The sequence below is a fragment of the Pezoporus occidentalis genome, unplaced genomic scaffold, assembly GCF_034315485.1.
Source record: "Pezoporus occidentalis ecotype Australia unplaced genomic scaffold, CSIRO_AGI_Poc_V1 ctg3, whole genome shotgun sequence".
NCBI classification, from domain to species: Eukaryota; Metazoa; Chordata; class Aves; order Psittaciformes; family Psittacidae; genus Pezoporus; species Pezoporus occidentalis.
Window position 1 is genome coordinate 17,897,376 of NW_026914940.1, and position 23,479 is coordinate 17,920,854.

At 39.1% G+C, this 23,479-nt stretch overlaps 1 protein-coding gene across 11 annotated transcripts in view; it reads right to left on the minus strand.

Moving 5' to 3' along the window:
• The window catches only part of OXR1 (oxidation resistance 1), a 224,370-nt gene that overhangs the window by 3,884 nt on the left and 197,007 nt on the right, over window positions 1–23,479 (minus strand). For 7 of the 11 annotated variants that reach the window (XM_062627184.1, XM_062627183.1, XM_062627188.1 and 4 more), the window contains 4 exons: window positions 5,940–6,020; window positions 2,769–2,894; window positions 799–951; window positions 113–208 (listed from right to left, as the gene is read on the minus strand). In XM_062627184.1, coding sequence (XP_062483168.1) covers window positions 113–208; window positions 799–951; window positions 2,769–2,894; window positions 5,940–6,020 — 456 coding nt within the window. Of the gene's footprint in view, window positions 1–112; window positions 209–798; window positions 952–2,768; window positions 2,895–5,939; window positions 6,021–14,524; window positions 14,655–23,479 lie in introns of those variants that run through there. The other 4 variants (XM_062627190.1, XM_062627185.1, XM_062627191.1 and 1 more) reach the window with 3 other exon arrangements.

The window sequence follows — 23,479 nt, forward strand, 5'->3', positions numbered from 1 at the left end:
CGGACCTCGATTGTTGTCAGCTCGGCACCACTCACTGGGAGTGAGTGAACAAGCTATCTGACTGGGTTTAAACCACGACAAAAAGCAAAGGCATACAGTTATTATTACTTACCTCAAAATCTGGACAAAAAGTGAACATGAAGGTCTCCCCAGTGCCATAAAAACCATCACTGACTTTAAATGGTTCAGATGCTAATGCGCCAAAAACCTGTGAGAAAAATTATCCAAGAGAAAATACTTAAAAAAACCCTACACAGCATCTGAGACTCTAATAGCTGACAAACACATCAGGTTGTAAATGCTGCCAAATGTGGAATTTGCTACAGGATAAGCACCTGTATGGTGTCATGGTTCCAAATGCATTGACTAAGAGATGGTATGGTGCTCTGTGGTGCAATAAAGTAAGATGACAATGATAAAAGAACAAAAGTGAACACAGTAAAAAAAAAAAAAAAAAAATCAAAGGGATAAAAACTGAACTCTGGAAATTCTCAGAAATAATGTATGTATTTTTAAAATTTCAAACCAAAAGGTTCTTGCTCCTCTTCCACTTCAACTAGGCTATTTTCAGCAAGTTCCTAGCTCTGAGTTACTTTGCATGCAATTTACTCATTCCAATACAGGTATCGTGGTAAGCACTGTTTACTCTGCCTTACAACAGACTTTAACTAAGCCTTTGCTGGGTAGTAAAAGTACTTATAATATTCAGGAATAAGAACATTAGAGCTGTAAGTGCCAGCTATTACTTTATACTCCCTTTCTCTTGATAGGTCACCTGCCTTCACACAATTTTCCTACCTGTCCATCACTGTCTTTGATGACCAACAGCACAGGCGTGTCTAGTCCCATCATTGTTCGATACAAAGTCTTCAAGCTCATGCCATGCTTTGCAGTACTGTAGACAAGAGTCCATGGATATCCAATGGTCCGTGGTGGAAGAGACTTTGTGAGCTGTTAACAAGATTATAACAGCGCTCTTAATGTAACACATAACAAGTTTAAGTGCAAAGGATGCTTGGTCTCCAGTTCTTGTGCCTTTGAATGCAGTCAGCCTTAATTCAAACCTTCAATAAACACATTAAATGAGATGACTTTGGACTAGACAGCAAGAACTGCAGTGAAAGCCAAGCTGTTTTCAAGGAAGAATGAAATAAAAGTAAAGACACAGACTAGTATTGTCACAGTGTACTGAAAGTTCTGATAATACAGAAAGCAACACTTTAGATACAAATTGTGCTGTCCTTCTGCACTTAAGACACACACAAGACTATGCGGCCAGATGGGACCACCCAAGGATTCTAAGGGAGCTGGCAGAAGCGCTCATAGAGCCACTTGCCATCATTTATCAGCAGTCCTGGATAACAGAGGAGGTCCCAGTTGGCTGGAGGTTACCAACTCATCTGGAGTTGGCTGGAGGTGCCACTCATCTACCAGAAGGGCCAGAAAGAAGACCTAGGAACAATAGACCTGTCACAGTCTGACCTCGGTGTCACAGAATCATAGAATAGTTAGGGTTGGAAAGGACCTTAAGAACATCTAAGTTCCAATCCCCCTGCTATGGGCAGGTTATGGAACAGAGCACCCTGACTGCCATCAGTGGCACTTACAGGACAACAAGGTGATCTGGGTCAGTCAGCATGGGTTTCTGAAAGGCAGGTCCTGCTTGACTAGCCTGATCTCCTTCTGTAACAGGGTGACCTGCTTAGTGAATGAGCAAAAGGCTGTGGGTGTTTTCTCCTTAGATTTTAGTAAAGCATTTGGCAGGATTTCTCCAGGAGAAAATGGCTGCTCAGGGCTTGCATGGGTGCACTCTTCCCTGAGTAAGAACCAGCTGGATGGGCAAGCCTGAAGAGTGGTGGTGAATGGAGCTAAATCCAGTTGGCTGTTAGTCACAAGGGGTTTTCCCCATGGCTCAGTACTGGGGCCATTTTTGTTCAGTATCTTTATTAATGATCTGGATAAAGGGATGAAGTGCACTCTCAGGAAGTTTGCAGGTGACATCAAGGCTCTGCAGAGGGATCTGGACAGGCTGGATCAATGGGCCAAGGCCAATTGTATGAGGTTCAACTAGGCTCAGTGCCAGGTCCTGCACTTGAGTCAAACCAACCCTATGCAATGCTACAGGCTTGGAGAAGAGTGGCTGGAAAGCTGCTTGGCAGAAAAGGTTCTGGGTGAACATGAGCCAGCTTGTGCCCACGTGATCAAGAAGGCCAATGCTATGAGACAGACACTGATGTGCTGAGAACATTCAAAGAAGGGCAACAAAACTGGTGAAGAGTCTGGAGCACAAGTCTTATGGGGAGTAGATGAAGTAATCTGGGGTTGCATAGCCTGGATAATAGGAGGCTGAGGGGAGACCTGACTAGTGAAGTGGGTGTCAGTCTCTTCTCCCCAGTAACATACAATAGGACAAGAGAAAATGGCCTCAAGTTGCACTGGGGAAGGCTTATGCTGAATACTAGGAAAAAATTCTTCCACAAAAATGTTACTGAGCATTAGAACAGGCTGCCCAGGGAAGTGGTGGAGACACCATCCCTGGAGGTATTTAAAAGACGTGCGGATGTTGCACTTAGGGATGTGTTTTAGTGGTGGACTTGGCAGTGTTAGGTTAATGGTTGGACTTGATCTTAAGGGTCTTTTCCAACTGAAATGATTCTGTACTATTTAATATCACACAAGGTCTTCCTACTAGCATGTTTCACACTATGGTCATGGCATTTGTGATATATTAGTGTACAATACTAAAAGTAACAGATGCAAGTTAATACCTTTTCAATTTGTTCTGGCTGTAATAATTCACTGGGATCGCTAAGATTTGGCCGGAATGCTTCAGGCTCCAGGTCTGTTTTGATATTTGTCTCCTCTTTTGAACTGATGTCTTCTCTTGTTGTTATCTACAACAAGAACAATAATAAAGTAAGTACTTGCCATTCTATTAGCAGGGCAGATAAATTTTGTAGGTTTAAAAATCATGCATTTGCTGATTTGGTTATGCAACTCCTTTAGAAGTTAAGAAATACCTTAGATTTGACCTGACCAAAATCTGCACCATTTCCAATAGCAAGTCCATGTTCAACTATATACTAACAATAAATTACAGTCACCCACTCACAGAAGAAACCTATGGTATTATGTTAAAAAAACAAAATGAGTCCTCACATGCAGCTGAAGGCCTTAAAATGCTTCTCAGAGGTCAGCTTACAAAGTTCTTGCATTTTAATACTGACATAGCATTCACATTAAATCCAATTAACACCACACCCCCCTGACAGAAAAGAAATTGAAAGTTCAACATATTTCTCAGTTGCTTCTCATTCAATACTCTTTTAAAGAGTACTTGCAAAAGTTTTCAGATATGTAGTAGACACATGGAAAGCCTGCTGTCAAGTATTTTGAGTAAACCAACTGAATGGAGCCTATTTCTGCTCCATAAGCCCATCTGCTGGAGTACTTATGGGAACCAAAGAAGAAAGAATTGAGAAGGGGAAGCAGCAGTAATACTTATCCTGCATAGTGAGCACTATGCACAAAGATCCATTCACAGTTTAAAATACCTGCCCCAAACATTTGCCCTACTGAGTTGCTGCAGATCACAATAGTGGAGGCAGCAAAAGACCATAAAACTCATCAAATATCAGCTTCCTACCCCACTCCACATCCACTGTCCACTTCACCACCAAGGTAAAGTGGACAACTAGGCTAGCTAAGACCCAAACAGGTTTCCTTCTGTAAATCTTGCTGCAGGAATATTTGAAACTTGCTATGGAGACAGTCAAATCTGACAGAGGAGGAAGACAAAGTGAAGGAAGTTAGTAACTTAAGCCACTGCAGCAAGACTTACTAAAATGTTGAGAGATTTCCTGAAGAAAAATAAAAGAACAAGTGCATCTGAATAAATTATCAGTGAACCAAGTTTCACTGAAAGTCAACAGACTGTCCAAATTATTTAAAACCTGAATCCTGAGAATGTCAAGAAAATACCTGCCAAAACCACCTGTGAACTCCAGAATAATCACCAGTGTGTGCCACACACATCGTACTCTAAACATATAGAACACAACTATAGTATTTCACAATGCCACCATGATAAACTTTACCAAGTTCTTATGAAGACAACTTTCTTAGCTTAAAAAAAGTAAAGCCAAATCAAAGAAGACCCTGAAATACAGGTAGGAGTATTTTAACAAATACATCCACCCAAGCAAAACAAAAAAAGTCTATGCACTTACCCATACAGCTTCAAGTACAAAAAAGACATCACTATAATGAAGTCTGTAGGCTATTTCTATAAAACATGTTATTTCATCATACAACTCTTTTCCATGTTAAATGCCTTTCATTCATCATACACTACTGCTTCAGCTCCAGAAAAGTTCAGCACAGTTCACTTGTACAGCAAAAAAGCTTATTCCCTTTCTTACTCTCTAATTCTGATTAAAGTGCTCCATGCAAAACATGAATAATTTGGATTGAAGTTGTGTGGGGGAATTGTGACATTTAATGTTGTTGTGTTTGTTTTGTTTCTGTTGGAGTTTTTTGCCTTTTTAAAGTTACTATTACAGTAAAGCAACTTTCTTCAATGAAGAACACTGCTTTGCAGAAGTGGACGAAGACAGATGTCTGTTCAAAGGTATCTGTTTTGCAGAACATGGTGAAGTTCTGAAATTTGCAAATTTATTTATCACTAAACTTTGAAAGGGCAAAATGACCCATGAGCAGATTCCAGGAGCTTCAGAAGTTTGTAACTACCATGCAGTCTATACCAAACACTCTCACATGACCTCAGAGCAGAGAGTTTATAGGCTCTAGCTCAGCATATCACATTTCTCAAGGTGGCCTAAACCTTGAGTTTAGGCATTCCAGGTGAAAGGTATTTGGAAAGAGCTCTTCCAGGCTACTAATACAAGGATTCCCTAGCACCACTTGCCAGAAACAGATTTTTTTATTCTCAAGTGGGAATAAAAATCATTTTGCAAAATTTATGATTCTCCCATACATGTGCATCTTTTAGGTTCCCACTCATTAATTTGTGCAAAGCATTTACAAAACACTTAAAAACATATAAATACTGGTTACTAAATAAGCAGAAATGATAGCTAAGAAAATGTTTTCTTACATGTAGTTACATAACAGGTGAAAAAAAAAAAGCCAAGATCAGAGTCAAAAAAACAGAACTGAAAAGCTTTTACAGTTTAAGCAGCCAATTACTACAGGAAAACAGAATACCCAATGCTTCTATGTTCTAAGCCATGCTTTCCATCAGTAAGTTATGGTGTGATGTATACAGCAACTAATAATTTTATAGTTCTCAAAGAACTAAGAAACACCTAAAGAGAATGCAAACATCAGTTTAAGTCCGTATCAGTAAACCTTCAAAACCCCACACTGAAGTACTGTTTTCAGAATGGTTAGTTCCATTACCAGCTCCACGTGTACGACCTTTGCTGTGTTGAACACTGTAGTCCTGCTTGTATAATGCGAAGAATACTTACCTATTCCACAGAATTTGTGAAGCTTGCCAAGTACTGTGAGATTCTTGAAAGACTCCTATGTAAAATTAAACACCCATGCAATAATATTTTGGATCCTTCACCTCTTTTGCATTCTTTTTAGGAAAGCTTCTATCTAACACAGCACACCAATCTAATGCAGAAGTTAAAACACATCACTCCAAGTCAAGCAGTACTAAGAACAGGTTTTCAAATTCTAACAGAAAATTCCTGTTTGAAAAGGTGGAAGCAATAATTCTGTAATAGAATTGATTCCATCATAACATTGCACAATTAAAAATGTTCAAAACAAAGGAATTTTCTGCTGGATCCTTGTAGTGTTGTAGATAAGACAAACCCACTGAGTGCAGGACTTGCCCTGATCAAAGACACTACAAAGAAAGGTGTTTTTGTATCTGAAGATGGGGTTTAAACTACTGAAGAGGGCACCTGGAGACGTCTGCAGAGTGTGCGCAGTTCTTCGCTATTTAGAGCATCGATCCTGCGGTGATACTCAGCCACTGACACTACCTGAATATGGAGACAGGAAGACAATAATTCCACTGACAGTTGAAGAAAAGTAAAAAGATAAGAAGGAAAAATAGTGGGAAAGAGTAATGAAGGGAAAATGTGCAATGGTAACACAAACAAAAACTGCCAAAAGATGTTTGTTTCTGCAAGGACAATGCGCATGAAGGTGATTTTAGACACATGAGTAGACACAGCAAAATTACAAATTAAACACTAATGGCACTAGCAGTCAGATGTATCTCACTGCTCTAGGATGAATACAGAACTGATGTAGGACCTCATAAAGTTACCAGTATCAGGATGCTAAATTAGAAGTCAATGAAGTCGCATGCCTTAATCCAAACCCTTCAGCCTGAAGTTCTCCAAACAGTCTTTACACCCCAACTAATGAATCCTGTGAACCTGGTTTGCTTTACTGGATGAAAACTAGAAGCAAACCTCAGGCTTCTCAGCAGGTTCTGACTCTTCTATCTAGCAGTGAAAATACAGTTAAAGACAAGGAAGAAAGACTAAAGTTTAATAACTCTCCAATACCACCTCAGAATATCTTAATCCTGGACTTTCTGTTCACCTCCAAAGCTTTGGGAGCTGCTCATCTGTCAACACACTAACTCCAAACAGCACTTCCACTTTGGCAGGAGGTGTAAGCCAGAAAGCCTTTAGACAGAAAGCTCTAGAACATGCTGCTCTGGTGCAACAAGCTGTCTAAAGGACTACAGCAGTAATTTAAATGTAACTACAGCAAATAATGTGATTTTGAGAATGACTCAAAATCATTATTTGTATGAAAGCATCTTAAAACAGCCAGTGGAGAGATTAAATGGATGTCCCATGTAGTAAGAGTGTATTAAAAACGTCTAGAGCCTACCACAATGCATAGGAAGATAACCACAAGTCCAGGAGCTCCCCATCTACCTGCCCCTACTACAGGGAGTTTGGCCAGATACTCGCCACTGTCCTGAGTACAGAGCCCACAGTCATGCATGACTGGCTCTTGAGCAGCGATGATTCACTCTACCCCATGCAACTGCAAGGCAAGGAAAAAGGAATACTTGTGACATCTGGAGTTATTACTGAATAATCAGTAATTACACTCAATTTATTTCCACCATTTTCTACCATTCTCTTAAAAAAAAAAAAAAAAAATCAAGAAAATTGTTGTAACTTGTGTTGGTTTTCATGTTCTCACAGTCAAACAGCTACAGGCAAAGTTTTAACAGTATTCCACTCAAGCATGTAAGTGATAGTGTAGTTTTATCCTTTTATTTGGTACAACAGTTTACTGTAAATTACATTACCAGCACCTTATGTAATCCTGAAAAGCAATAATGTGAGCAATTAACGTGCTTCAGGGCAAAAAATATTCTGCTTGGGGACTTGGAATAGCCTGCCAGAGGACAACTCCAAGGGCTAATCAAGTTTGAAATTACATGGCATATATCCTTAGAGATCTAATACTACCTGCTCTCTTCATAATAGCAACACTGATGAGAAAACATGGGATGAGTCATTTGACTCTTGTAGTGTGAATGCCTCTCAGCTTGACTCTCCACACCATGCATACGAGTGTATGAACACACAACAGCTAATATTTAATGAAGTAAGTCAAATTGAGAGTTTGCAAACTAATAATTCAGCCAATCAAGAGGCTTAGGATTCTCCTTTTGGAAAAACTTACGTTTTTAAGCTTTGTTTTTCTGAAAGTATGTCAGAGTACATAACTCTTGCAGGCTATACTGGGAAAACCAGAAATTCCTAATACAGAACTTTTTTGTCTTTCAACAATACACATGAAAACAGAGTTACAATTGTTTGAATGCCCATGAAAGGCAGCTTGCCATGCAGAAGGTAACACATCAGCCCTTTCAGGCACTGGTCATATCAGTGTGCTATAGATGGCCATAAACATGGAAACTGCTTACATTGAGGCACTCCTCTGCCAGTTTAACAAAGCCAGAGAGACCAACCCAGGTGCCCAAACACCCAATTTGCTGACTGGGCTGCGTAATTGCTGCCCTCAAAGCAAATACAGCTAAACTTTCAGAACACAAGCGAGCCAGGAGGTTCCTGGATTGTGTGGAAGACAACTTCCTTCTGCAAGTAATAGAAGAGCCGACAAGGAGAGGTGCTGTGCTTGACTTCGTGCTCACCAACAGGAAAGGGCTCGTTGGAAATGCAATGCTCCAGGGCAGCCTTGGATGCAGTGATCACGAGATGGTTGTGACTGTCAGGACAGTGAGAAGAATGTGCAGCAAGCTCACTGCCCTGGACTTCAGAAGAGCAGACTTTGGCCTCTTCAGGAACCTGCTTAGGAAGGTTCCATGGGATATAGCCCTAGAGAGCAGGGGGGCCCAAGACTCTTGCTTTATATTCAAGGATCACCTGCTACAAGCTCAGGAATATTGTATCCCAACTAGAAGGAAGTGCAGCAGGAGGCACAGGAGACCTCCTTGGATGGATAAGGAATTGCTGAGGAAAATTCAAATGAAAAAACAGGCTTATAAAAAGTGGAAGCAAGGACAGGCGGTCTGGGAAGAGTACAGGGATGCTGTCCAGGAAGCTAGGGACCAGGTTAGGAAAGCTGAGGCCCAGTTAGAATTAAACTTGGCTAGGGATGTTAAAGAAAACAGAAAGGGATTCTACAGGTACATAGCAAATAAAAAAACAGACTAGGGAGAATGTAGGCCCCCTCAGGAAGCTCTCGGGAGAACTGGCTACACAGGATTTGGAGAAGGCTGAGGTTCTGAATGACTTCTTTGCCTTGGTCCTCACTGGCAAAGGCTCTGACCACACCACCCAAGTCTTGCAAGGCAGATGCAGGGACTGTGAGAATGAAGACCTTGGGCCCACTGTAGGAGAGGAACTGGTTCGAGACCATCTTAAAAATCTGAAAGTGCACAAGTCCATGGGTCCTGATGAGATCCATCTGCGGGTCCTGAAGGAGCTGGCAAATGAAGTTGCTAAGCCACTGGCCATCATATTTGAAAAATCATGGCAGTCAGGTGAAGTTCCTGATGACTGGAAAAAGGGAAATATAACCCCCGTTTTCAAGAAAGGGAAAATGGATGACCTGGGGAATTACAGACCAGTCAGTCTCACCTCTGCGCCCGGCAAAATCTTGGAGCAGATTCTCCTGGAAGGCAAGCTAAGGCACATGAAATCAACAAGGTGCTTGGTGACAGCCAGCATGGCTTCACTAAGGGGAAATCCTGCCTGACCAATTTGGTGGCCTTCTACGATGGGGCTACAGAACTGATGGACAGGGATAGAGCAGTTGATGTCATCTACCTGGACTTGTGCAAAGCGTTCGACACTGTCCCACACGACATCCTTGTCTCTAAATTGGAGAGACATCAATTTGATGGATGGACCACTCGGTGGATAAAGGACTGGCTGGATGGCCGCACGCAAAGAGCTGTGGTCAATGGCTCAATGTCTGGCTGGAGACCAGTAACGAGTGGTGTCCCTCCGGGATCGGTGTTGTCTTGTTTAACATCTTCATCACTGACATGGACAGTGGGATTGAGTGAGCCCTCAGCAAGTTTGCCAATGACACCAAGCTGTGTGGTTCGGTTGATATGCTGGAGGGAAGGAATGCCATCCAGAGGGACCTTGACACGCTTGTGAGGTGGGCTGATGCCAACCTCATGAAGTTTAACCATGCCAAGTGCAAGGTCCTACACCTGGGTCTGAGCAATCCCAGGCACAGCTACAGGTTGGGCAGAGAAAAGAGTCAGAGCAGCCCTGCGGAGAAGGACTTGGCGGTGTTGGTTGATGAGAAAATGAACATGAGCTGGCTGCAGTGTGCGCTTGCAGCCCAGAAAGCCAACCGTATCCTGGGCTGCATCAAAAGGAGCATGACCAGCAGGTTGAAGGAGGTGATCCTGCCCCTCTGCACTTGTGAGACCTCACCTGGAGTATTGTGTGCAGTTCTGGTGTCCTCAACATAAAAAGGACATGGAACTGTTGGAAGAAGTCCAGAGGAGGGCCACGAGGATGAGCAAGAGACTGGAGCACCTCCTGTATGAAGATAGGGTGAGGAAGTTGGGGCTGTTCAGCCTGGAGAAGAGAAGGCTGTGCGGAGACCTCCTAGCAGCCTTCCAGTATCTGAAGGGGGCCTATAGGGATGCTGGGGAGGGACTCTTTGTTAGGGACTGTAGTGACAGGAGAAGGGGTAATGGGTTAAACAGGGGAAATTTAGATTGGATATAAGGTGGAAATTCTTTCCTGTTAGGGTGCTGAGGCACTGGAATAGGTTGCCCAGGGAGGCTGTGAATGCTCCATCCCTGGCAATTTTCAAAACCAGGTTGGACAAGGCCTTGGGTGACATGGTTTAGTGTGAGGTGTCCCTGCCCATGGCAGGGGGGTTGGAACTTGATGATCTCAAGGTCCTTTCCAACCGTAACTATTCTATGATTCTAATTAACAAGTAGCTGAAACTGTCCCATTAGAAAAAGGAAGGGTCTTATCAGAGCTGAACAGTGCTCCTGAAAGATAAGACTGGACAAAGCATAACGGTCTAAGTGGTTCTCTTCAACTTAAGTTATCTACACCCTCATTATTAACTGTTAATATTAAATAAACACTAAGTGAGAAAAAGTTGAACACTTTTACTTTAAAACTTAATACACCCATGTAAAACCAGGTGAAAACTGTAAGCTTCACAAACATTATTTCTTGAGAGTCAAAAAAGTTTCACCTTTGAAGTTACAGGATATTTGATTGAAGAAAAAAAAACTCAACAAAAATAATAATAAAAAACACAAACAGAAAAATCAACAAAACAGCTTATGCTAATTTAATTTCATCAGGGCAGCTCCAATTCATCAGTAAATGGGGAGGAAGAAGAAAGGATCAAATTATTTCTGAAGTCTGTAAATATCTTCCAATGAAAATATAAGGTGCATTTATAAACTGAATGCTGTTATTACTATTTTAAGAGAAAACACTGACTTCCTGTTTCAGGGAATTTAGTTTGCTCCCAAAATGTTAAACACTGCTTGAATAAAAAGCAGTACTGAAGAAGTTGTCTTCTCTATCACAATTCTTCGGGACACACTGATTACATTACAATAATGCATTAATACATGGGGTTTACCACACTGGATAAACAGTTATAAGGTATCATTTTGAAAAAAAAAACAAACAACACACAACAAAAAACAACCAAAGAAATCAAACCCAAGACTAATTTAATTTGTTAAATGAGAATGGCTGCAGAGCTAGCCATTGCTGTCTTGTGTGGTTTTCAACCAGCTCAGCTTCCTGTCACTCCACTAGTGACAAGGAAGGGATGGTACAAAAGCTGGCTGTTTTAAGCAGGGAAGGGGAATCAGAGAATCACAGCAGTCCCTTGAATTGGCTGGCACTGCATTTCTTTTCCGCTTTCAGTACCTTTAAAACTGCCTGTCTCAAGCTGTTCTGCACACCAATTTGTTTTCCAGAGTAGGCAGAGAAGAACTGAGTACCTTACATGAGAGCAACACACCCTGTGATCAATATTGCCCCCACAGCTTTGCAGGATGGATGGTTAAGTATCTGCTGCAAAGTGCTCTAAGCCCACAGCACATGTACAAAGCCATAATTAACATATACTGAAGATATGTTAAAATATCTGCAGTAACAAGAATTAATAAATAAACAGCAGGCAAAGCCTGCAGCTCACAAAGAGTCACACTGGCTCCGGAAACCTTTAAAAAGCTATTTTTTCAAGATAGGAGAAATCACTAGTTAGAGCTATATGATAACGTCAGCAAGAGAAGTAAATTTAACATGAGTAAACATTAAACAATGTTTAGGATGTTTGTGCAAAGAACCAAGAATAGGATTTATGAAAACTACTTTCTTAAAGAGGCAGGTGAGGAAGCTTGACTTATTCTGTCAAAATAAAATACATTTAAAAAAAAGAGGAAAAAAAAAAGGAATCTGTAGCAGCATTACCAAAACCCCCGTGCTTTCTTGCATTTGTAGTGAGGCCTAATACGTTAGTATTGTTAAAAATGTAAGCCTAATACTTAAATGGAAGATCTCAGTTTAGGATCAACGCATAACTCAATGCATAAACCCCCTTAGGACAGTGCGCATGGCAAACACCTGTCATCAAGAAAAGGTTATATGCTTGGTGATCAGTGTAAGAAAGTACTGGATCACACTATTTATTTATATATTTTAAGGAGACCAAGATCAGTTTATTTAGTCTAAAACAAAACTTAGTACGGAAAGTTGACTTTAAAAGTTCTTTGTAACACTATAATTGGGCTGATGAAAACTCACAGTTCTGACATCCACAGGGATGAAGTACTAAATTCTCATCTTATACACATAAGCCCCTATTATTAGACCTCCATAATAGCCAAAGAACTACAGCTATTCACTTACCAACTACAGCTAACCGATAAATCAAGAACCTCAGAAGTCCTGCAAGTCTCGAATCATCCAAACTATTAAAACCACTACCATTTTAATTCCCTTTCTATAATACCTTAAGAATATAAAAAGCCAAAGATTAAGCTTTCATTGCTTTTGCCCCCCTCTGGCTACATTGCCTATCCAAGCTCTGCAAAGCATTCAGAGAAGCATTCCCAAAGAAGGCAATCCACCTTTTCTTCTCTTGTGTTGTCTGATGTCTTTTGTCTGAAGTGCTTTGACAGAAAGAATTGTTGCCTGCATTTTTGACATTCTAGAGATCTACTGGCATCTCTTGTGTTGCAGTACAATTCACACAGTAAATACCAAACAGATTTACCAAAAAGTGGGAAGCCACATGACTGTCTTGTTGAAAGGGGAACATAATGCATTGGTTAGTCACCAAAATTCTGATCTCTTATCCTGGGAAAGCACTGAACCCAGCTCTAATTTAGTCTATCAGCATGAAAATAACAAAGGCCTTTCAGGTAAGTAATCCAGAGTGACATAGTTGCTCCAAGCAAACATTCTTGGTTTGTTGTATCACTCCATTTGGTTCAGCAATTAGTTGTTTCATGTCAGATGGGTTTTCATCCAAATTGCAGAACAACCACTAATAAAAGATTTCATCAAAAACCTGTACTTAATATAAGCTGCCAGTCTCTTTGCTTCCCACTTTGTCTTGCATTACACAGAAGGGTACCTTCCCTCTTTTCTGTAAGGTTATACTTGCACATTAACTTTCTGATCATTTATTGAAGAAAACACCCCCAACCTCAAGAACAGAAAATGTCTCGTCAACATAGCAACATTTAAAAAATATTCCCATCTGTAGATACTTGTATACCCCTTTTTATGATTTGACTTGGTTTGCACATTAAAATAACTTGCTCTCTACCTCTCCCACAACAAAAAATATTCCCATGATTTCATCAGTTCAGCCTCTACGTAAGAGCTAATAATTATTGCTTTTATTAACACAGTTGAACTCTGGCTAAAATGAAATGTTGATCCTACAGGAAATTATTATAACAAGGGATACTACACTTTTCTCATTAGCTGGGCAAGGTAAATCTACATATCTAAGAACAAATTCTTACTAAACTTCAGATACCTTTTACACTACTACAGGGCAAGCTTAAATTATATTTGAATTAATTGAGGAATTACACCTCTGTGCTACATTCTAGTGCCACAGAGGAAAATTAATAGCCTATTATTTTAAGAATACTTTGTTAACAACACACCTTTACAGAATCAGTTGTTGCCACATGACAATTTCATATTCTGCAAGTAACCTGGCTACAAATAAAGATTAAAATAAAAGCCAAAGTCAGTAGCACCTCTAAAAGGAGACTATACCAAACCCAGACATCTGCAACTTTTAAAAAGTTGGTAAAAAGCCTGCCACAGGTAGTCTGAATGAAAAACATTATTTAGATCTACCAGCTGGTAAAAATATAAGTATACTGTCAAAATCACTTTCTCACTATGCCCAAAATGTTACTATTTTGCAAGTCTCAGTGAGAACTATTTCTTTTACGTAGTACTACATTTAAGTCTTTTTGGAAAAAAAAATGATGAAACCACCACAGCTACTTTCATAAATCTAATATACTGTAAGCCCAGCGGTAATGGTCCCCCCCATTCATTATAAATGAGAGTGAGACTACAGCATACAGCAATTTAGAATTATCATGAGACCTGCACATGGTTGAATGACCTCCGAGAAGGTATAAACAAACGGCAACTCAGGAGATTTACACTTTTCTAATCAAATCCCAATGCAAAACTACTGTTACTGTTCAGGGTATTTAGCTATAAACAGTATTTTGTATTAGGGAAGCACATGACTCCAACTGAAAACAACCAACCAAAACCAAACACCCTAAAACTGCTGAACCCCTTAATGCTCAATAGTTTTTCTTATCTAAAGCCAACAGAACATCAGCAATTAGGTAATGTACCTGAGAATAATGAAAATTTGTGACTTGCCATCCTGTTTACACATTCAAAATTTAAACTTCCAGAAACTGCCTCTCCGCCACAACATTACAAGAATGCAATAACAGAAATGAACACACTACACTGAAGATTACCAGAGCATATTTATGATTAACTGGCTGGTGCTTTCTTCCCTTCTTTCCATACCAGAGATGAGACATTTCCTTTCTAAAAATAAACTGAGACTAAAAAAGAAATAATAATAAAAAGAAAAATCATTCAAGGTTGTTTGAAAGCATTTTCTGTTCTCTGTACCTGCTATCAGTTCCAGGCACAGGCAGAGCCCCACCACGGCAACAGGACAGTTTGCTAGATGAATGCATTTGACTGACACTGCAGGGAACAAATGAACGAGTGTACAGTAGGGGGCTGGATCGCAAATGATGATGGTACAGAAGAAGAGAGGTTCCCTGTATTCAAGTGTGGTTGCAGAGCACGAGTCGGTTAAAAAGGCTAACATATTTAAAGAGACAGAACAACTTAATTTGGTCAGTGAAGATGTCTAAAAAAAAAAAAAAACACACAAAAAAACCAAGACCAAAACCAAACCAAACCAAACAAAAAAACCCGTTTTAAAATGAAGCATTCAGGAACTATCAGCCTCACAGCATTTTCAGGTTTGTAAGCTACAACAAGAAAAAGAATCCTTCTATCTATAAGCTAAACTTGTTCTGTGGGTTAAATGCCAGTCCCAGCAACAAGGTATTTTTGGAATCATGATTGATTTTTTTTTTCCTTGAGGAAGAATGTTTGTTTAAACAGGCGTGTGCAGAAGTAGCATGCATAGCAGCCCTTTGAGAATTTCCTTGCAGTGGTCTTACAGACATTTTCCCCCCTGAACTTCCCCCTTAAAAAAAACCTAGCCTTCTGAGTGCTGGGTAGAAGTACAAAATAGGCCAGGGCAGCGGCAGGCAGCATCACAACACTAGAACATTGCTCACTCGTGTTGTTGCACTGTGATCTAAATACACAAGCAGAGAAAACCAGTGACAGAACTTTACTTAACTATACTACAGACTGTGCACTGGAACTCCTCACCTTGTGTTAGTATCTGACAATATAATTTGTGTGGATAGCGTTTTTCTTTTCAGTAAAACCCTTCTCAGGAGCTGATAACACTAAAACTCTATTTATTCTAAGTTCCAAGAATTATTAAGGTAGCAAGTAAGCACATTTTTATCACTTGGACATTGAAAGCTGGGATTCAGGAAACTCAAATATATAGTTACATAGTAGATACACAGTCAAGAGTATACGAATCAAAACCATTTGTTTGTTGTTTTTTTTTTAATAACAAGCTAGCTAATACTGAGGAGAAACAAGAACAGAAAATGGACAGTGTTAAAACTACTTCAAATCAGATAACTATGATCAATATATAAAAAAGATACAAGCTACAGCCTTCCCCTCCCTTCCCACGCAAGTCTGGCAAACCTTAAAGGAATGGATAGTATGCAGAAAAACTATCTCTGGACATGCAACTTCTAAGCCATAAAGCAAAAGCTAGAAACATAACTAACTGCCCCCCACAAGCTATTTCAGCAGTCTCCTCCTCCCACCTTCTCCCCGGCCCCCCCCCGGAAAAAAAACAAATTCCTCCCCAGTACTAGCCAACAGTGTTTCTCCAAAACTGGGGAGGAAATAAACAATCTAAGTCACCACACTTTATTATTTATTCTAAAACATTTAACCTTAAACAATCCAAACAACTTACTTGGAGGATTTTAGCTTTTCTCTAAATAAAACTGGCTCGTCCCACAGCTTCTCAAAAGGATTTATAAAACTTGCTCAAAAGAAGAGAGCAATAAACTTCTTTGTTACATCCAACAACTCACTTTTTCACCCAATTAGAGATGTAAAGTTCATTGGAGTAAATGCACTAGTAACTTCCTGTATCAGCCCCCCTGCCAGCCTGTTCTGATGGCTCAGGCTTCCTGCAGCAGCCAGCCAACCAGCCAGTCCCTGCCCGCAGCTGGGGGTGTCTGCCCAGCGCAGGTGTGCAGGACAAGTAGGGCAGGACAGCCTGAGCACCAGCAGTGATCTGTGCCGTCTAAAAGGGGAAAGAGCATTCTCTTGCGACTGACCTCTTGTGAAAGATATATTAACCAGAGGAAGAAGCCCACACAAAAAACTTGACCCCGGGAGCATCCCTTTATTAGGATAAATAGAATAAATTGAATAAATTGCCCTTTTACTCTTTGTGCATTTGTGGCTTATACTACTGATTTGATAATTTGAATCAGGAACTCCTGTCTTGTTGCTAATTGATATATGTCTTGCCATAAAAGTTCTTAATTAAAAGATTCTAAACAGGAGTACCAGCTCCAACTTGACACATGTGCAGAACAGCTTAAACACTTCAAAGCATCCACCCATTTGTTCCCTAAACAAACAGCAAAACAAAATGTATCTAATGATACTGAATGATAATCTTGCTAATGTCATTGTTAGTTTGCAGTATCTCAATATCTGTCCATAACCAATGGTCAAAGCAGAAGCCCATAGTCCTTTTAGTAATTACCTGCAAAGTTGTTTTTTTTTAATAAATTAATCTGTCTTGAAAAAAACTAAAAGCAACAGCAGAGAAAAATGAGAGTGCCAACAAACACAGGAACAACTTATGAAATATCTTATTTCCACTCAGGTACTTTACCTTTACACCTTTTGTCATTCCAGACTTAAAGTCTCAGCTGACAAGATCTCAAAACTGAACGTGATCAACTATCTTGAAACCTCAGTAGAAAGACTGGATGCCGAGTGTGAAAGAACATATTTGCAGTTTGATTAGATGGTATTACAGTGTTTCACCTAGGAATTCATACAATGTCCTGATATCACAGCAATAGAAACTTTGTGATGCTGAATTCTACAATCCCTGTATTTAATAGGCATATTTTTTAAGCAATATTAGATTAGTAAATAGTAATTTATTTCCCCTGCTCTTCCCCTCCTAAGGGAGGGAGGTTAGCCCAGAGAGATACTGGGGGCTGGGACACAATTACTCAGTTTATATATTACTGTTGATTCCACAGGAAATAGCGATGTGGGTGACCAGATTTTGTGATGGAAAGTCACAAATGTGATGCACTGAAGGCAAGCATCCCCAAACATGTCCTGAGATTATATACAAAGGCATACGTACAAAGTGAAAATTTAATACTCCAATTTCAGAAGCAGCACTGAAAATAAAGGAAAACATAAATCAGAGGAACCAGAGTGTATAACTCCAGTGCCTCAGTGAAATTCATGAGATATTTGCATTTTTGACTGACAAGAAGAAATCTTGTTTTTATACTGTTACACTGGTTTGCCTGGGAACAAACAAATCAATAAGCAATGACATCAGTTACTCTCTTAGCAGCCTATCTACTTGTCAGAATGTATTTTTGAAGAGATGAGTCTGCTATTTAATTATATCTAACAGGCACAGATAATAAAGAACTCCCGTCACCCAAGCGCTCCCCAAAAACCCCTGAAAGCTGCCTCAAGTAACGTTTAAAATAGCAGTTTTAATACATATTAGTATAATAAGGCAGAAATCAACTCTAGATATATAACTGCTACAGTCTTTGAATGTTTTTAAATTTAGAATAGTGTTTTACAGCTCTGATAAGAGACGTACATCTGTATATTTATTCCTTGTATTACAGTTTTAGGATGTAAGTTGTCAAAAACTTCAAATTTAGGAAGACACCTAACTTAGATGCTCAGGTCACCTAACCTGTCATCATTGGAAGGAATCCCAGTAGCTGAAAAGCAGCCTGACGTTTTGATATTATATGGCATACAGAAATTAGCTGAACTAAGGTCTAGTTTATCTTTAGTAAAAGGCAGACAAGTTCTATTAGGTGCAAAAAACATTTCAGATGATTAGAAAAGAGTGGCAGGTTTAGGAGTAATGAAGTTAGAATGCAGTAAAGAAATAAAAACCAGGTAGTGGTTACATAACTACTACTTTGACTTCTAGAAGAACTGGTTCTTGGTGAAAGTTGTTGCAGGTGAAGCTAACATAGTATTACAGCTAACTGAGGTCTGATCCCTTCCCCCTTTACTTCTACAAGAAACACACTGAGCACTACAAAAGCCACCGCCTGTGGTATCCTGTACATCACAACTGGCACAGCTTCTTAGTTAGCTGATAATGTTTCCATAAGGAAGGATGTCTAATTTGAGAAATCATCATTTGTTTCCTTTCAACAATTTACAGGAAGTTAGTATTTTCCCCATCCACAAAATTTTCCTCAGGATTTTCAAAGATACACCAAAAGCCATTAAGGGTCTCAAAAGCACAAGCTTTTTAGCTGAAAATTCTGCTTCAGCTCTTAGCAGAGAGACTGCCCCAGTTCTTCCTATTAGATACACAAAATAACCATCAATTCCAATTCCACAGTCATGATTCCAATTACAAGACAGTTCCAAGTAGTGAAAACATCTGAATTTTCACTTACAAGTTATAGATTAAGTAGAAAAAAAAACGAAGACAGCAAAGCATGAAATACCCATGCATGATGTTCAGAAAGTCAGTATTTACTCAAGTGAATACTAAAAGCCAGAATGAAAGGTACCTGTCTCTACAAAGGGCACTGCATTATCTTACTGGGCACCAGAGCTTCTCTCTTCAATCACAGGAAGTTTAACAGAAACATTCCTAGTACCACATGTGACTCCTGAAATTCAAAAGTCTCTCATCCTCCAGTACAAATGCATGTTAAACATGCTTGTTAATGAATAGTAATGTATACAGTGACACATCACAGTTCTTAACAGACAACCACAATGTAAAAGCCAAGCAATAATCTAGCTTGTATATCCAATATACCATTATAAATAGACAACTTTTTGAAAAACATACTGAAAAAAAAACAAAAAGATTGGAAAATCTTATTTTGAGCACTCTTAATGCAGTGCATCTTTACACATTGTGTGCACTGCTTCATTCATGAAGCCTACAGCTTCTAGGCTTCCTCTTCTCTCTACTAATTCAGTTATTATTCAGCTTGTGGTATGATCATAATGCTATACAACGTTTTCAAGTGTAAGGCACAACAAGCAGCTGTTTCACTAAGCATTCAAGCACTGTAGTATACAGTAGTGAATGAAAGCAGATTTACAGAAAAGAAGACCACAATTAAGAACACAAAGAGTTAAGACATCAGTGCATACTGAAACTGAAAAGCCCATTTTAATATAGAGACGTTGTAGGTTACAATAAAGAACTTGAGCTATGTCCAGTACTCAATCCTGAAAAACCTTCTTCAAATGTTACCTGACCAGGAGACATAATCACTGTTTGTGACCTTCATCTTTCTACAAACATACATAAATAGAATTTCAAGACAAAAAAGACAAAGGTAATGATTATGAAATGTAAGTCCAGAACATGACCCAGTGAATCTGGGAAAAAAAAAAATCTGCAAATATGTATCAACTCATGCTTCATTTCGGAACTTAACTTCTAGACAATTATAGCTGAAACCAAACTTCTGTATTTTTCAAACAACTGACAAGCTAATGGAAACAATAGAACAGATGAGCTTCCAACTACTTTAGGACCAGCTTGCAGGTCCTAAGACAAGAAATTCCCTGTTTTCAAACATCTTGTGGATGAGTAGATTTGTGTGAGCCTCAAATATGACTCAATCCTGAATAACAGTAATAAATACAATCAAATGACAGGGGAAGGAGGGGAAAGGAAGTAACCAGCACTTCAAATAATTATGAGTTATTCTAGTACACAGCAATTAATTCTGTTTCCTTAACAGACTTCAGGTTTAAATAGGAACCAATTTCCTTAACTGACTTCTTCACAAGTGCCCAAGATGAAATTTCTTTAACACCTCTGAAACATTTAGCTGTGGCCACACTCAGTAACTGTATATTTTGCATTTTCTTTCCTTTTTTTTTTTTCATCTATACTGTGTCTGATGACCAGAGATTTGATCCATCAGCATATATACTGCATTTCCAGCATTACATGATGACAAAGACACTTAACAGTTATGGTACCCTACACAGATATTGTTTTGGATGTTCTAGATTCAAATCAGGAATCTAAAGCTAGGTGAACAGTCTATGTCAATAAGCCATATTTCTGCATGTAACAGAAAACTGCATTTATATACATACAAGCAACACAATGGATCATTCCAGTTTTCCAGCTTCCCATTGAAAAAGTTAACTACTTAAAGAATAATTTATTGTTCAAGGAATGTCATTAACTTTGAAAATTAGCTTCACAGACCATCTCAAAGCACTAAGTAAGATAATTCTGATCTCTTAATTTCTTTTCCATCTCCCCTTCATCCTCCAAGATACCAATTAGTCCTTTACATACAAATACAAGGTGCAAAATTCTTATGATAAAACTCACATGGGAAAGCACAAATTGTCATTTCTCCTTTATTGATTAATGTTTCCTACACAAGTAGTCATTTCCATTATTTCCCCTCTAATACCTTCCTCCCTGTGCTAAACTGTTAGAGCACAATAATTTCCTTTGCACCTAGCATTACTAGAACTGTATAAACCTTACTTGAAAAGTTAGTTTCAGTTGTCCTTACCCCCCAGATATGATAAACTGGTTCTCTAAAAATTTTAACAAATTATTTTGTGCAGAAAATTATTTGATCTTATCAGCACACTTTATGTGCGTATAAGTTCAGCGGAAAGTTGATTTACTTCATTTAACTCTATACTAGATCCCCAATATAGGGGACATTTCACATGACCTCTTGTTTTCCATGTCTTTTCTCTCCAGTGGCCAACTTCAAAATGCCAACTACCGCTTCAGATAGCAACAGCAATCCCATCAAAGTTTTACAATCCATTTTAGGAAAACAGGATTCCCCCCCCCCCCGAACTAAAAAAGTTAAAGAGTCTGCAAGAAAGATCATAAAAAATAATGCATGGGTAGCTCTTCTAATCCTTCTTCAAGTTGTTCTGTGACCAAGTCTGATTCATAATTTGTGCTCTGATCTGTTGGGGTTTCTTGTTTGGTTGGTTTTGTCTTTTTTAAATACAAAACATAGATGCAATGGAACAACATTCATCCTTTACAGGGAACGTCAACAACAATTCTTTTCTAAAAGCAACTTGAACTTAAAAAAAGAAACAAAATCAGACCACAAAAGTACTGAGGGAAGCTGCTTCTGAGGCTCTGCACAACAGAAACTGTCAAATCGTACTATGTCTAAATGAAAGTACAGAATATGCTTGGGAAAAAGCAGTTGTTTATCAACACAGATTTCTAAACAGTATTAATTAATTGTGCTAACAGATAAAGAAAGCAATTAGCACGTGAACGCCCATTTGAACTTACATACCAAGTAAAAGAGTATCATGATAAATATACCTCTACACCCACACACAACCCAAACCACCCTCTTCCCTAGTGCATGCCCATTCACTTAAGTACAGAAGGTAAAAAAAGGTAGAGAATTAAGACGCTAGCAGCACAGTTTCATTTCTTACATAATATGTAAAATTCTTGTCTATTCATGTCTAGTGGACACCAAAGAATGGACCGATCTTAAGTGAAAAAGTATACTTTTTAGAGAGCTTTGATAACGGGACTGGCAGAGGCCTCTTAGAAAGTCAGATATTGAAGAACATCATCAGCAACAGAAGCTATGAGATACCACACACAAAGCTTATTTTAAACTCTTAGGAAACTGACTACTATGAATCAGTCACCTTTACTGATGGTAATATTAGACAGTAGTAGATTCATGGTTATTTCTAACAAGCCAGTTATTTATAAAGTGTGTAGCATACCATAAAAAAGCATCAGCTAAGGGATTCCCTGGTTGGTTTTCTGTTTGTTTGGGGTTTGGTTGTTTTTTTTTTGACACTTCATACTGTGCAGTGCTTGATGAAACTATTGTTTAATATGGTGGTAGAGGTCTTGATCTCTTTGCTACTAGATCAGTTAAGGTTACATCTACTGGACTACTTTCAGGGAAAAGGCTGATAGGAAATGGACTACTCTATACAGGTAGATAAAGAAAGCATATGCAGATGAAAACCTGGACTAAGTTCAGAGTAAGAGTTCAGGCCTACTCAGTGATTCATTTAAGAAACCTACAAACCAATCCCTACTACTTGTTTCATATGTTACTAATCTTTGCTTTTGCTTGTTCCTCTTCCCGTAACTCCTTTTCCACTAAAAAAAAAAAAATCATAGTACTTCCTTAAAGTGTCTTGATAACAATCTGCAGCTGAACATATTAACAAAGGACTAATAAAGAATAAAAAGCTGACTCAGAGTACCACACCTATGAGGAATGGCTAAGGGAACTGGGGCTTAGGGGGGACCTTGTGACTCTCTACAGCTACAAGAAACTAGCTTGTATATGTAGTGAGGTAGGGGTCAGTCTCTTCTCCAAAGTAAAAAGCAATGGGATGAGAGTAAATGACCTCAAGTTGTGCCAGGGGAGATTTAGGTTGGATTTTAGGAAATATTTCTTCATTGAAAGACTTGTCAAGCATTGGAACAGGCTGCCCAGGGAATCCCCGGTGGAATCACTGTCCCTGAAGTGTTCGAAAAAAGGTGTAGATAAACCCCTTAGTTACAAGGTTTAGTGGTGGTCTTGGCAGTTCTGGGGTAGTTGTTGGACTTTAAGATCTTAAATTTCTTTTCCAACCTAGTTGATTCTATGATTCTATGATTAACTCTCTTCCCTGTTTCTCCAGTTTTAAGATACTGTACACCTATAGCTGAGAGAACACTTTTCGGAAGAGAAAGCGATTCCACCAGTTAACTCTTTTGGTAGATCTTGATGAATCTGTCCAACAAGATTTTGCTTTACTCTTCCCTTCCACTCAAGAGTTTTCCCATGACTGTGTTCTGAAGAAGGCAGCCTATTTTTCATCCCAATAGCCACAAGAAGGCTTCGATGATACTGCTCACTTTCTATATTATATTATTTTACATCTGGATCAAGAGCTGACAGAGAAAAATCTTCTTGCTTTAAAAGAAGGAAGTATACTGATCAAACATAATGACCGAAATTCAATGGGAATAATGGCTATGACAACAGCTACAACTCCCT